Source organism: Onychostruthus taczanowskii, unplaced genomic scaffold (genome assembly GCF_017590055.1).
Source record: "Onychostruthus taczanowskii isolate IOZ18803 unplaced genomic scaffold, ASM1759005v1 scaffold68, whole genome shotgun sequence".
NCBI classification, from domain to species: Eukaryota; Metazoa; Chordata; class Aves; order Passeriformes; family Passeridae; genus Onychostruthus; species Onychostruthus taczanowskii.
This window is the reverse complement of record NW_024504566.1, coordinates 3,245,688-3,260,947: the sequence shown is the minus strand read 5'-3', so window position 1 is coordinate 3,260,947 and position 15,260 is coordinate 3,245,688. Positions and strand designations below refer to the sequence as shown.

At 37.5% G+C, this 15,260-nt stretch overlaps 1 protein-coding gene across 1 annotated transcript in view; it reads right to left on the bottom strand.

Annotated features, from left to right (window-relative positions):
- The window catches only part of PPP1R3A (protein phosphatase 1 regulatory subunit 3A), a 34,179-nt gene that overhangs the window by 10,560 nt on the left and 8,359 nt on the right, over nt 1-15,260 (bottom strand). The window contains exons 2-3 of the mRNA XM_041421034.1: nt 2,086-2,144; nt 1,843-1,979 (exon numbers count right to left, since the gene is read on the bottom strand). Coding sequence (XP_041276968.1) covers nt 1,843-1,979; nt 2,086-2,144 — 196 coding nt within the window. The remainder of the gene's footprint in view (nt 1-1,842; nt 1,980-2,085; nt 2,145-15,260) is intronic.

Here is a 15,260-nt window from a genome sequence, read left to right as displayed (position 1 = left end):
GGGAGAGGATTGGTGCTTAAACAAGGGCATTGATACAGTACATCAGTGTCCAGTAATGTACAGTATTGTCCAGTAAAACAAAGACACATTTCACTGACAAATACTGTAAGGATTATCTGTGCTTCATTTCTCTCAGGGACCATTTTACAGGCTTCAAACCAGACTGTTTTTAGACAATCTGGTAAGACATGAGTTGGAAATGAGATTAGCAAAGTAAAAGGCCAGAAACTAATCATTCTCCCTCCCAGCTCCCAAATATCATATTGTATTATTCAGTATGCCTGCTTGTCACTGCACTCTCTTCTCACTTTAGCAGTCACACTGATAGCACTAGCTGATCAATTAGAGGCTAGCTTCTTGGGCACCCCTTTATACATTTGCACTTGCTGTAGATACCCCCATTACAGTTTCTCTTATTAATATGTTTTCTGCAAAGCCTCTGCAAACTATTAATAGTAAAACGTCACTCAAAGAAAAGTGAGGGAGCTAATGTCTCTGCAAATTCTGTTTTAATGACCCTCTGCCAACCAGTGCTCAAGTGTATTTGAGTTCTTCGGTGATGCCAACTGTCAGGATTTAACAGTGAGATGCCTGTGTTTTTTTCCCCTCCTCATAACTGACATTTGCATGATCTCAATAATTATATGCAAATCTTACGATTTCCCCTTCTTCTCACATAAGGCTCATGTTACTTGTCAACTGCACAGCTGTCTTGTGAGCCAATGCCTGTGTGTTTCAAAGATTTGGTTTTATTTCCATGTATTATAAGCCTTCATTGTTTAATTCATTAAAGAGCGCACAGTGCAAATTAACATCTAAATTATAGCTCCCCCTTCATTTATTGTACGGACAAGTCTGGCAATTGATAAACAAATGGTTATATTTGATCCTCTTTTTTGTAAAAGGGTGGACTGAGAACAACAAGAGATTTTAGAGGTCTTCCTTTGCACATTTCACCATAAAGAAAAAAAGAACCAAAACACTGACTTTCAGGCAGCGAAAGGTCCCAAAATAGGCAACAATTTTCAACTTTTTAAAGTAAAAGGAAAGAAAAATTTATATTCAAATGAGAGGATTTTTTTCTCTCTATCAACAAGAAAAAAAAGAATGGCTCCCATCTTCCTCTCTTATCTGATTCAGCATTCACATTTTCACAGGTGATAGCTATTATAATCTATGATTATGAATCCGTGCACCCAAATGATATGAGCTGAGAACAGACACTGGGAATAATAGATTGCTGTATGTGTCTCATTTATTGCCATTTTTTCTTTCATACTGAAAAATGCAAGGCAAACCACACACACACATGCATGCACACAAATCCAAATAGATTGAATGTTCACCGAGTGTGAAATTCATTGTAAAAAATATAATGTAAAATACTGATACAGAATAATCTGCTAATATAAATATATATATACTTACTATGCTCATATAGTTATCATTTCAAAAATCTCATAAGTAAACAGTACTACAAATATAAAAAATTACAAATAGAAAATATATATTTAAAAATATTCCCATCCTAGGGACTAGAAGGGGAGATTTTTTAAAATGTTACCCTTCTAATTCCTTAGAACTGTCTTTTAGAGCCTCTGGTAAAGAAGTAAAAGGGAGATGTCATTAATTTAAGACCAGAAAAAGTTGATGCACTATACCGAAATCAAAGCACCTTCTATTGTTGAATCAGTTAGAGATTCAGTGTAAGTACAGACCAAGGCTTTACATTTGTAAATTAGTACATCAGTCAGCTCTGTTAAAAGGGGGCATTTCACCAGCTTTGAAGCGTAAATGGATTCAAATAATTTAATACTGTAGATATAATTGTGTAACACTTACCAGCAACTCTAATTCTTTTTCGTCATCTTTGTGATCACCCTGGTTGTATTCTGCATTTTTGTCTTTTATATTTTCTTTAGCTAGTCTCATGTCTTTGTCTTCTGCTTGTGAATAAACAATTTCTGGGATGTTTGTGTCTGAAGAGTTAAGAAAACAGTTGAATAATTTCCATGATGTTGGTTGTTACACTATTTTTAATTAACATGTGCAGTAAGGAAGAACTAATTAAACCGGGTGTTGTACCTGAAGTCCTTGAGTTATTCCATGTGCCACCATCAGACGTTGCCAATATTTCTTCTTTTCTGTGAAACAAAAAGAAACTTCTTGTGTTATTCTGCAAAAATTATTGTTCCAATTCCCTTAGACTCAAATATAAAGACTGCTGGTTAATTACACAACATTTTAATTCTATTTGAAATTCTGAAAATAACAGCTACATAAAATGTAACGCTTTTTGAGTGACCTGATATTAAGGCTTGGTCATAAGAAAGAATTGGCTGAGAAAATGAGAATGTGTTGACCTTCAGATAACATTGCAAATCTGATGGGTTTTCCCAGGCCTTGTCTGAGAAAGCAGCACAAAGGTGATTAGATGGGTCAGTGACAGGAGAGCATAATTTTGGGGTCAGGCAAGGGTCTGGAAGGATATATGTGTTCAAGAGGCCAGGGCTCTCTCTTGCTTGTGTTTTTGAAATATTTATATATTTACAGAGATGGCTGAAAAAGACATCTTTGTTACCTGAAATAAATCAAAAAATTCTCCCTGCATGTGTATAAATCCTGTTGCTAAACTATGCCTGGCCAGCAGGAACGAATTCTGTTTCCCTCAGCCAGTGCAATTTTTTCTGTTTTGCTGGCTGTTCAACACAATAAACACCTGCAGAGAGATGCTGAGTGCCTGCAGACCTCATCAATATCAATTGATATCAACTGAACTGCTAGCAGTTCAAATTGTGTGCTTATAGGGATCTAATTTTTAATGGAAAAGGAAAAAAATGTTAAGAGAATGTCACTTATGTAAAATGTAAATTATTGTATCACTCCTAATGACTCCTCTATGAGGGTTTTTTGTTTTTTTTTTCTGTAGGCCTTAATTTATGTGATTTTCAACCAGCCGTCCACCTCTGTTACTGGAAATTACTTTCTAATTTTCAAATATTAATCTTTTCCCCTTCTATTTTCTCCTAGTGTCTTTCATTTGAATTGATATAACATTAACTCTGCCACCTAAATGCTTAATTCAGAAGGAGGATGCTAAATTTATACACTATTAAGAGAATGTAGACATCTACTGTCACCAACTTTTTAAAAACCAGCCTTTACAGGGTTTGCCAGCCTAAGCAGACAGAAGCTCTTGCCAGTCTTGCATCTGATCTCTGACACTGGCCACTATCAGATACTTCAGGGGAAGATGTAGAATTCTTGTAGGAAAATACTTGGAGTAATTGGCACTGCCCTCTTAAATTTCCTCTTGACCATTTTTTTGTTAGAAGCTGTCCTTGAAGCACAAGATTTAATGCTCTCTCAGGGATTCTTTTTCACCATTAATTGCAATAATGCTAAATATTCTTGCAATCTCTATGAATGTCATGTTCCTCTTGAATTCTGGTATGTGCATAACCTCCATGTGGTTTTCACTCTTCTGCTCACACCGAGTTGTACTTTCCCTTGACTGCAGTTGCCATAATCTGCATTTTGTTCTGAAAAATGTGGCAGATCCAACTTTTTAAGTTGATCTGTGGAGGTTTTAAGGTAAACCATTTGTGCTTATTATTTATACATAGGGGTTTGGGGAGGGTGGTTGGTTTTTGTTTGTTGCTTGGGCTTTTTTTACAGTTCAAAGGCTTGGCTTAGTGTTACATCTAGTTCCTAATTTTATTCTGCCCTTTTGCATCTTTTTCACTCTCCTGCTTCCATAAATCTGGACACTGTGTAGGTTGGGGTTTAACCATGATACAGATGCATCAAAACATTTAGGTGCTATCAGGGTGTCTGCAAAAGCCCCAGATTAGGAGCCAAGACATGTATAACACACGAACTGAATTGTCACCCCAAAAGAATGATCCCAAAACAACATGGGCCCAGCAGGAAACCTTCCACTGCTTTCCAGTAGGGAATAAAGAGTGCATTCTAAAGTGTCTGCATTTCTTTGAACGTAGCTGACTACCTACAGCGTTCAGCCTGTGGTTCAGGATGCCACAACTCTTGGAAAGCAGAGATGGCACCATTTGCTACTAGAAGAGACTCTTGTCTACTTAAAGGAACAAGAGTTTGACAGGTTTTTTTCCTTCAAGAAGAATTCTCAGGAGAAGGGGAATTGTTAATGCCTATATCTAGCTTAATATTATACTGCTAGCTAGAGTTCACAGCAACTACTTTGACATCCAAGTAGCAGCGCCACTTTCAGCTTCTATCACACCCTCATAATGCCTATATCTAGCTTAATATTATACTGCTAGCTAGAGTTCACAGCAACTACTGTGACATCCAAGTAGCACTTTCAGCTTCTATCACACCCTCAAGTGATAAAAAACCCCACTGCATATCATTCATGCAAAAAATACCCAGATTACCAGAATACAGAACATCTGGGGAAAAATTGGAGGGCAGATTGGCCTACTCCTAATGGAGTTGGATGTACAAAGCAGGATCCTTACTCTTTAGCTTAATCTTCATACCTTGGAAAAAGGAGAAACTGTTCTGCCCCGTTTTCTGTTTTATCCATGTACTCAATATTTTTTGTTTTGATTAAAAAAATTTCAGGGTAAAAATATAGGCACAGTGTTTGAATAAGGATGTTAAAGGTGAGTACCTATTTTATAAACTTTTAAATGTACAAGTATAAAGATGCTTCAAAATGGATAATTATGCATATGTGCCAGGATAGTGTTACATTATCTAGCCTTATTGTTCTAAGCATTTGTGTTCCAGCAGTCCTGTATATCATCCCTATTATCAGAGGTGAGACATTATCACTTCCAAAAGGAGATTCATTCCCTCTAAAATGGGAATCATGAGTAAGGTGGAGTGACATAACCTACGAATGTGCTTCTTTAGGTCTGAAAGGGACTGACCACAAAGGGAACTTACATCTTGGGCCATTATCTAAAGTTGCATGACTCTCACCTTGTAACTCTAAATTCAAACTGGAATGTAGTTACGGAGTTTTAGTGGCTGGGACTGTAACACTCAATGTATGTGTGATCTGAGCCACTCACTTTTACTTTTGCTGTGGTTAGAGCAGAAATTTTCCTTAACTTTTGTTCCAGTAGCATCTGGAACCCCGAGTCAACAAGCTTCTTTTCAAAACAGCAACACAGGTAAAGTATGGCGATGATAACACAGCCACACAGATACACTACAGGGCTTGTAGCATAATTTCTTTCATATTGCACTTAATTTTATAAAGATTTCTGGTTTATAGCCCATTATTTGTGCACACCTGCCCTGCAAACAGCTGAGTACAGGGAATGTCAATGTAACAGTTATTTTACTTAATTTAATTTTAGATCAGAAATATCTGTCCTCATATAATTATTCTCAGGGGAAATTTAAAATTGGCTTAAATTGAGGATATTGATACTGCAGTGTTTGAGGATCACAAGGAGCATAAAACAAAAGTAATTTAAATCACTACTTCAATTTAAGAAATGATACTGTGAGGCTCTGGGTGCATATGACTACAGGACAATCTCAAACCTATTTGTATATCCTAAGGATTTAAATGCTTCCCAAAAGCCAATAAAAATTAGCCCCTTCATCAAACAGGGGCAATTAGAAGGCGTTTGTCCCGTTCATAAGTTTTTTCTCCATATTTCTCTGAAAAGGTCCTAGCACAGTATCAGAATTCCATGAGCAGATTTTTAAATTAGGATATTAATTAAATTTTTCTTTCAAGAATTAATTATTGCACTTTGTTGTGAAGTATGGTCTAAATTTGCCTACATGATGAGAGACACAACATTTGTATTCTGTTAAAAAGTGTTTACTTTTATTTTTAAGTGATCCAGGTATTCTTACAACAATGCAAGCTAGAAAAAAAATCCATTATGTCAGATTATGCAATTCCATTCCAGCACAAGTAGCTGTAAGCCTGCAGAAGCTCTGTTGTTTTTTCTCATTCAGCTGAATGGGACACATCTTTATAAAGTTCAATAGGAACTTCTGAATTTCTACCAGCTTAAAAACCCCAAAACCTATGCTCATATGATTAATTCTTTATGAAATTATCATTCACTTGTATTGAGTTATAAAAATAAGTCAGGACTGAAAACAGATGAACATTGTAATTTTGCATTAGAAAGAACAAATATGACGTTCAGGGGCTAGTTAGTAGGACTGAGAAGACTGAAAATGTGACTGACATTATGTGAGGGTGTTCAGAAGTCCCAAAGTTACGTGGAATTGGGATCCCCAAGAGGAAATGTTAAACTTGAACCCTAAAGATGTTAAGAGTAGACAGAAAATGTCAAAGTGACAAGAAAAAAATTAGCCAATAAACCATGTTTCTTTGATTTCATGAAGGGTTGGAATAAACTCAGACATGTCAAGGCTTATGAACTAGCCCTTTAAAGTTAAATACAAATTTTTTGGAAGTGAGGTTTCACCAAAATTTCAGATAATCTATATATGAACCCACAAACAAAAGACTTCTCATCAATTCTTCTACCATAGTGCTAGTGGTGGGGCAGATTCTTATAGGAGGAGAAATCTTGGAGGGCATAACTGATAAGAGCAGCAATTTAGAAAATTTAATTATTTCATGCAGTCTGGGAGCAGAACTTGTTGTTTAAATATGCTCCAATTAAGAGAAACAGATAATCTCCAACCCAAATATGAGAGACTCAACAGAGGAAAACACATATTCGTTTAAAACCTTTGCTATTCAGATCTATTCAAGTGGTCCTATACTGTAACAATATCAGAAGAGCTGAAAAATAGAAGTTATATTTAGGAAAAAGAAGAGAAATAGTGTCAAGGCAACTACAGGCCCAAGTGTCTTCAAAAAGTTTTCACAATAGACTTAAAACAAAAATGAGAACAGAAATATAGATAAATGGAAAACGGCATAAAAATGCTAGACTCACCTGATAATATCTGTCTTTGATAAGATTACTATATTTCCCTTGTCTAAAAATCAGTTATCTGGACTTCATTAAAGCATTTGTTGTGCAGCCACATGGGAAATTTATTAATTAAACAGGAGAAGAGGGAGATGAGCATAAGAGCTGGGCGGCGGGAGAGGGGCTCGGTGCCAAGCAGGGTCCCAGGAGCTGGGCTGTGGAGCTAACAGGCGTCACTGGGGAATCAGAGAGGACAAGTCATGTAATCAGACTTACTCAGTCATGCTATTACAGACCAAAGCACAAGAAGTCACAGTTAAATTAAATCCGTGGCAGAGAGGAAGTTGGGAGACATCACCAACACAGGAGGATTGAAAGAAATCGGTGGCCTGGAGGATCAGAATAATAGATAAGGGATGAAATTCAAAATTATAAAGTGTCAGGTTATACATTTAGGGACTAGAAAGAGTTTATGCCACAAAACTAGGCTTTAGAAGAAAAGGTGAACACGAAAAATCGGAGGGTTTTCTGCCAGAAACCATTTCCAAGCCACCGGTGTGAGATGAAATAGACACTGTGATGTAAAGGCAAACCAAGTTCAGCAGCAATGTCTCAGGAAAGGTAGTCCCATTTATGAAAGATTTCCAGGAAATGTCCATGTTGTGGCACTAGGCACCAATAAGAACTCCTCCAGAAAATTTTATGTCCAAGAAAGGTTGATTCAAATTAAGACATGTTCAGAAGAAGACTAGAGGAAGACTGGCAAGATGAAAAATCTATTTTAATGAAGGAGACAGATTGAGTAGTTCTATTTTCAGCATAACAAAATAAAGTCTGAGAGGAGGAATAAATGCCCTCGATACAGCAAAGGGGTAAATACTCAAAAGACAAAAAAACCAGCAAGACTGTTAATGCATTAATATAAAGAGTCCACAGAAACATTTGTTGTAAAAACTTAAGAGATCTGTAAGCCTTAGAAAAGTATATCCTGTAGTTTATCAGTGTATCAGACACAACAAACTGAGAAGGTACTGTTTCAAGTAGGGAAACAGGAATATATTTTTGTGAATGAGATTATGCAACACATTTCCCAAGGGAATAAGACTTCATGATCCGTAGTCACAATCCAGCCCTATCTCAAATGCTCCTGTGCGGCTATATGCCCTGAGAGTTATGCTTCCAGGATTTTTAACTATGGAGCAGGAGGTGTTTTGGTCTGGCCTGAAATAGGTTTGGGACTATGGCCAGGAGTAACAAACTACTTCATAATGGGTGGGGTTTATCATAACTTGTCATGATTTTAATTCACACACCAATATCTGGCTAAAGTTGTGTCTGTATGTTTCTATAACTCATGGTACCAGTCACTTTCTTTTGTGCTATATCCACTTATGCTAGATCTTACTATCTAAATCATAGGATATTTATTCTTAAAAATGTGGGGAAAAAGGCTAAAACTGTTGGATTATGGAGCATGGAGAGATAAAAATGTGCCTGAAAAACTCTGAAATTAATGCAACCTGATCAATTTTATACTATCTCATATTTAAAAGAAAATGTGGGATAATATTATTTAGTCTGAAATTCAGAGACGTATGAGGTTGTTAAAGTATTCAAAGAATGTATTTCTCAAATATTTAGTTAAAATATGTAAAAGGCAAAAAAGTTTTTAACACTATTTTATTTAAAAATAGTCTTAGGTTTTGTGGATTCTGTCATGCTTCTGATTTTACTGTAGATTCAAAATCAAACCAAATCAAAATTCTACCCTGAAAGTAGAATTGAATTGAAAGTATTGAAATTGAGGTGAAGCTAAAACATCCTCATGAAAACAGCTGGCAAGACTGAAGCTTTTAACCAAACCATATCTATAATTTAATTTCAGGATAGATTTCTAAGCCTAAAAGTAGCCTCATATAGCAGCAACCTTCAATACAACTAGTGCTTTTGGATCTAGTGCCAAAAATAGCCAGCCTTGCTGAAGAATGATGCCACTGGGATGTAAACAACATGTGAGATCCCTGAAATGAAGTAGTTACATGTGTCAGCAGTGCTTTGCTGAGAAGCAGAAGAGCAAAAAGTAAATTAGGGCAGTTAAGTACTCATGTTTGAGCTATCACTGGAGCCAAAGAGGCAATCCTGCACAGAACTGTAACCCCACAGAGCTGGGAAAGGGAATATGGTGTAGGAAGGGCAGGCAGCTTAGTTTGGTTATTTTTGTATCACTAGCAGATATAATTTCAGAAAGAAGTAGAGAAGGAAATATCTGCATATAAACAAGCAACAACAAAAATTATTTCAAAATGTTTATGTACACATCAAAAGTAGAAAGCCTCAAAATGTCTTGAAGACCTGGGTGAGAAACTAGAGTAAGGGTTTTCCACATGTAATTATAAAATTCAGTAGTTTGCATGCAATATCATTCAAAATCCACAAACATGCAACAAGAATGAATTTCTCAGGAAAAAGGAATTTTGGAATGGATTAAGAAAGATTTTGTATGTTCTAAGCAGAGCTTTAAAGTTCTATTCAATTGTTTGTGAGGCTCAGAAGAATAAGAATTCAAGGTATTTTTTCACTAACATCACCTCCAAAACAGTTGGCTTTCTTTAAAATATTGCTCTATTTGTATTGGTCCTAAAATACCAGTTGGAGAGGGGAGAAAATATTTCCGAAACCAATTCACACTGAGAGAAAAATGCAAGAAGGGAAAAAACCCTTGGTACTATCAAAAAAAATTTTTTTAAAAATTGCAAGCTTCATTCTGGTTTGGAAGCCACCAAAGATCCTGATGTGGACCTTCAAAGTGTAGACTTTGACTTCTTTTGTGATGGTGCCTCCATAGTTAATTTTATTCTATCTCACTGACTGAATATATTAACTAAATATTTAATGAGTAAAGACAGACTCATTCCCTGCCTCCATATTGCTCAGTTTAAAACTCACTGTGGGGGCAAGTCTCCTTACCGATCTAAACTGATATGTGTGTTCTCAGGATTTGAAGTTATAGTGTGAGAATACAACCACTCCAGAATTTATTATCACATCTTAGGCCCTGGTGCTGCCGGGGAATTCAGAGCTGAGCTCAGGAAGAGGAGCGACAGGCCTGGCTTGAGGCCTTTGTGCCGGCTGGGGCCTTGCCTGTCTGTGTTGCAGCACCGCCCAGCCTCCCTGATGTGGCGTGGAGATCACAAGGAGGCTGAGAATTACCTGTCTGGGCAAATAAATTATTTCTCCTCTGGAGAATTTCTGCCTGCTGGAGGTGTGTCCAATGGCCTCAGCACGGATCAGTGCTTGAGCTCCTATTTCAGGACTCATGAAAACTGAGAGGCCACAAAACGTCTGCAGCAGAGACGCATGCAGTGAGACACGTTTATGTGGCACCACCTGTGTGCTATGGAGAGAAGCCATAAAGTGCATGTCCATCTTGCCAGGAGCAGACCAGAACCGCGCACAGAGGCTCCAGTGCCCAGTGGTGCCCGGCAGTGCTGGCCTCACTGGAGCCAGCCAGCTGGTGGGCAGTAGGATCTGGCCTTCTCCAGAGTTCTACCTGTAAGTTGTATCTGCCCAGGCCTTGAGCTCTCTGGATCTACAGAAAAGAAAGAATCTTGATAAAGCCAAGGAGCAAAATCATTGTTATTGCCAGACTGGGTGCTTCTTATCTGTTTACCTGCATATTTCATCTAAATGAAGGCAGAATATGTTTTTATGAACGGTATGCTCTCATTTGGAATTGACACTAATGAATGCAAGGCCCTTTCCCCCTCTTGTTTGTACCATCAAATTAATTAGCTCTATTGTGACACCAGTATTTTTCTCAAGTAGTTCAAGGCTTGAGCATTTTCCTTTCTTTTTCTAAAGGGCATCTTCAGTGCCCTTTATCTACCATAAGAATCATGCATCACTTGTATTTTTCACAACTAATGCTGTTTATTATAAAAACTGATTGTGATGTGAAGATTGTTATACTGTGTGGCAAATTGCCCAAACAATTACTGTAAATGCATGAGCCATAAACTGTACTGCCAAGGACACTGGTAGGTTAGCTCCTATAAAAGAAACAATTAGAGTCTGAGGTGAAAATAATAGAGATGAGATGACAGTTATTGAAAAGGCAGAACATCCAGTTTAATGTTGTAAATATAGGTTTGTAGATTACACTGATGGTTTTAAAGTGTTCATGACTTATTGAATGGAATAGAATATTCCATACTTTAGAATGGGGCCATAATTATTATTTCCTTTTAATTGTGATGTCTGATGCATTTGTGAGCAGTTGTTGAGAACATCTACACATTATACTGATTCTATTTCTAAATTATCATCCTGCTTCAAGGGTTGGAGGTTTTTTTTTTTTTATTTTACTTTCTTCGCATTTTGTTGTTCAGGGTCTGTTCTGAACAAAGTATTTTCTCTTGAGGAACGTGGAGTGCTTAGAGGGTTACAGCAATAATTATTTCAGTTTCAGCCTACACACTTCACTGCTTTAAATCATCATTAGAAGTTTCATCCCTCAGCAACTCCTGCTGAGACAGTCTTAAACTCCAAGAAACAATTAGATAAGAATAGCTAATCTTTATAGCAACTTGTATATAAAGGTATATAAGAATTTGCCAGAAATTAGGGGGATATATTTTTTTTCTTAGAAATCATCTAAATACAGAAAAAGTTTATTACTATGATTGCTAAAGAATTTCAATAATTCAAACCAGACTTGGAGTATATGAAGATTAGGATGCACAAAAAAAAAAAAGCGGACCCTACAAGAGGATGTGTTGCAATAACCTGTGGTATATATAAAGAAAGTGCAAGAAATTTTACATTACTGCCTGAGAATATTAAGCAGTCCTCTGTTTTGTTTTGGGGGGTTTTTTTTGGTTTTTTTTTTGTTTGTTTGTTTGTTTGTTTTTTTGGGTTTTTTTGGTTTTTTTTTTTTTTGGCTTTTTTTTAAGACAAGACATAGGGATAAAAGAAAATGAAATAAAATTCTAATATTTGACCCTAGGGAGAGCACTAAACAACTGGACACAGAATTACAGGGGTCCAAGAAGGCGGAGGTACTGGGCACATAAAATCAGAACAAGGAAGGGTCTTCCCAGGGTTTAGAGGAGAGGATAAAGTGAGCAGCAGAGCAAAGGTGGCAACCAGCAAAGGGCAGTCGGTGTGAGCAGCCTGTATGAGCTCTGAACTACCAAATCCATTAGTCGGGGGAAGCTGGAAAAAGCTCTAAAGTGGTTCTGAAAGCAAGTTGCAAGGAAACTAAGTACTCATCTAAAACACTTTTCAGGGAAATGCTCCAGGTCATTTTCAGGCTTTTACATTCTGTTAAAAAAGGATGATCTTAATATGAGGTAGGGGTGTCAGAGCTGTGTTGGAATTTGATGGAGCTGCACTGAAGTTCAGGGAGATGTTGGGGAGCAGAGCTGGGCAGGTGGCAGAGCTGTGGGCCTGGGCAGTGGCTGCATCCTCAGGCTGAAATGACTGCCTGTTTCCAAAATTCAAGGCAGAGTCTTCGGAACTAGACCTTAAGTATAGCAGAAACCAACACCCTCACTAATTAGAGACAGACCAAGCCTGCACAGAGCAGCGTAGCTGCACAGAGCCAGCACCATTCCTTGCTTCTGGGCTCCTGATGGACACTCCTGAATTCTGACTTCTCAGGTGGCCTCATCTGAAATATGGCCAATTCCCACCTAAAAGTATTTTAGCTTTGAATGATCCCTCCTTGTGCAGATGTCATGTTATACATGCCTGAACCACAGCACTGTTACTATATGTCATGTGTGGCAGTATCATGGCCTTCTGTTTATGCAATTATTTTATTTCAGGAGGTATTGAAAAAATAGAAGCACAACAAGAAAATAATTTAATGTAAACAATGCAGGTAATAATAAATTAAAATTATATTAGATCCAAAACTGATTGAGACCACAAAGGAAAAGATTCAGAAGCAAAAACTGCAGACAAAATCAGCATCTATAAATGAAGAGTTGTGTGAACACTAAGGAGAAATAGCTTAATAATATTTTAAAACATTGCCATTACAACTGATCCTATTAAAATGAAGCTGTATGTAAAATAGGAGCCCTGATTGTGAATCTAGGCAAGACTGATTTTCTTATATGACCTTCAACTACCAGCAGTGAGAAGGCTCAACCTAGTTCTTAGTAAATAGGTGTCACCCAACAAATGGGACTGACACTAATTAGCTTCCTTGTTGATAGTCGGGAAGCAGAGGACAGAGGCAGGAGATGGCATGGTGCACTCATTGTTAGAGCAGTAGGTGAGGACATTTGCTGGCTGGCATGGCAAAGGAGGCTGGCACTGCGGCTGCTGTTTGGAAACTACCCTGGCAATGGAAGGCTTCACTTCCAGGACAGTCAGGCAAGCTAACTTCACAAGTGTTTTGAATGAAAACAGAGCCACAAAGAACCTCAACTGAAATGTCTGAATTTTGAGGAAGACAATATTAACCTGTGGTATTTCTCCACCTTAAGGAAATACCCCTTAGTTTTTGTCTTCTCACCTAAGAAAAGGGGCTGTTACCAGAAGAGGACAAAAGGTGAGCCTGAAAAAGGACAATAAAGGACTGTCAGTAACTTCTACACAAGGAGAAATTAGAAAATAAGTTTGGAAAGTGAAGTTGGAAAAGATGCTCAGAATAAGCAATATATGTTATTATGATTAATAGTATCAAGGGGGACAATTGATCAAGAGAGCAGCTGTAAGGGAATTTAAGCATTTTTTCTGCAAAGATAATTCCCAGTAGGATTCAGACAATGTTTGTAATAAGTCTATTTTTATTAAGATTATTGGATTGGTGTTATCCAGGGGATTATATTTTCCAATTACTAATATTTTCATTTTTCAGTCTTAGTTTATGATTGAAGCAGGGACATGGGTGGCACAGAACAAAATGCATTGGCCTGACTTGGGATGAGAATAATCATTGCCTCAAAGCAAACAAAGTCCCAAGAAATTAGTCTTTATTTTCTAGCTCATTAAAAAAGACCTTGAGTTTTAATAGCAAAACATTAATACATTTTTTAAAAAATTTAGATGTATATCTGTCCATTTGAAGACTGTAGTGCCATCCAGTCTGAACCAGGAGCCCAACACCAGTTTGGTGCCAGGCTCTGGCCTCTGGCTCTTTGATACAGCACTGTCTATCTCCAGATCTCATGACTATAGGTCTAAAGACTGCAGAAGAGCCCATTGCATATCAGTTATACCTCAAATTAATCTATAGCAAGTATAAACAGGAATACTGCCACTTTATTCAGATCCTTTCATAGCTCTGTCATGATTGTTTTACCTTATTGTGATATCCATGTAGCCATGGTGAAGCAGTACCTGTTCAGAAGTGTTACACACATGTTCTATATGTGGATTGGTCAGAAAATTCATCGAATCCTTTGACAGAATGGGCTAAGTATTTCATAAACAGAGAACCTCTTTCCACATGATTCTCCAGGGCAGTGTTAGAAAGTCTACTGAGAGATCTACTGTGAATTAGTAAAGCAGGACTTTTCTATTTGGATATCTATCTCCAGGGCCAAGCTGTTGAAAAAGAGGAAAATGTGAGTGAGCAGTCAAGTTTTCTGAGGGCTAGACTTGGCCTAATGTGAGAGGATATGCTTCATAGGTCACTATTTTGTCTGGAAGAGGTATGATCAAACATCAAAATGGTTTTGTAGAAAGGAGCTGGGGCTAGTGTTCTTCTCATGCTTCTTTTTCCCACTGCTTTAAAATATTGGAGGAAAGAAACTTTCAAGTTGTGTCTATTTTGGATAAATCTGAGGAGAGAAAAACATTAACCTGTGTTGCTTCTGGTCTTTTTCTGAATCTCACATGGGAAAAATAGAGAAGGAGCAGTCTCTTCCTGGTGTGTCAGAAGAGAGTATTTTCCAAGGAGCTGCCTGCAGTGTGCTGAGGCACGTATACAAGAAGGTGGGAAGTGCCTTAGATAGACTGTAGAGAGATAGATGGCAGTCAGGTGAGACTAAGACACAGATACCACTCCTGGGCAGGAGAACAGAAAGGGTGACAACAAAAACAAAACCTTAGACAGTTGTTCTTAAGAGAGGGATCTAAACCTCGGGAAGCAATTGTAAATTCAGTAAGTATCTCAATAGGACAAAAATCCCAGATGTCATCATGACAAGAGACTTTTATAGCTTTTTTTTCATTTTTCACATGTTTACTACCACACAGCAAGAAGGCTGTTGATACCTGTGTGATAGGTATCAATATTTCTATCAAGAAGACATGGAAAAAACCTAGGAGACACTGGTTCAGATTTACTAGGGTAGCTGCAGAGACTGACAAACTCCCCAACCCTCTACCATAATATAA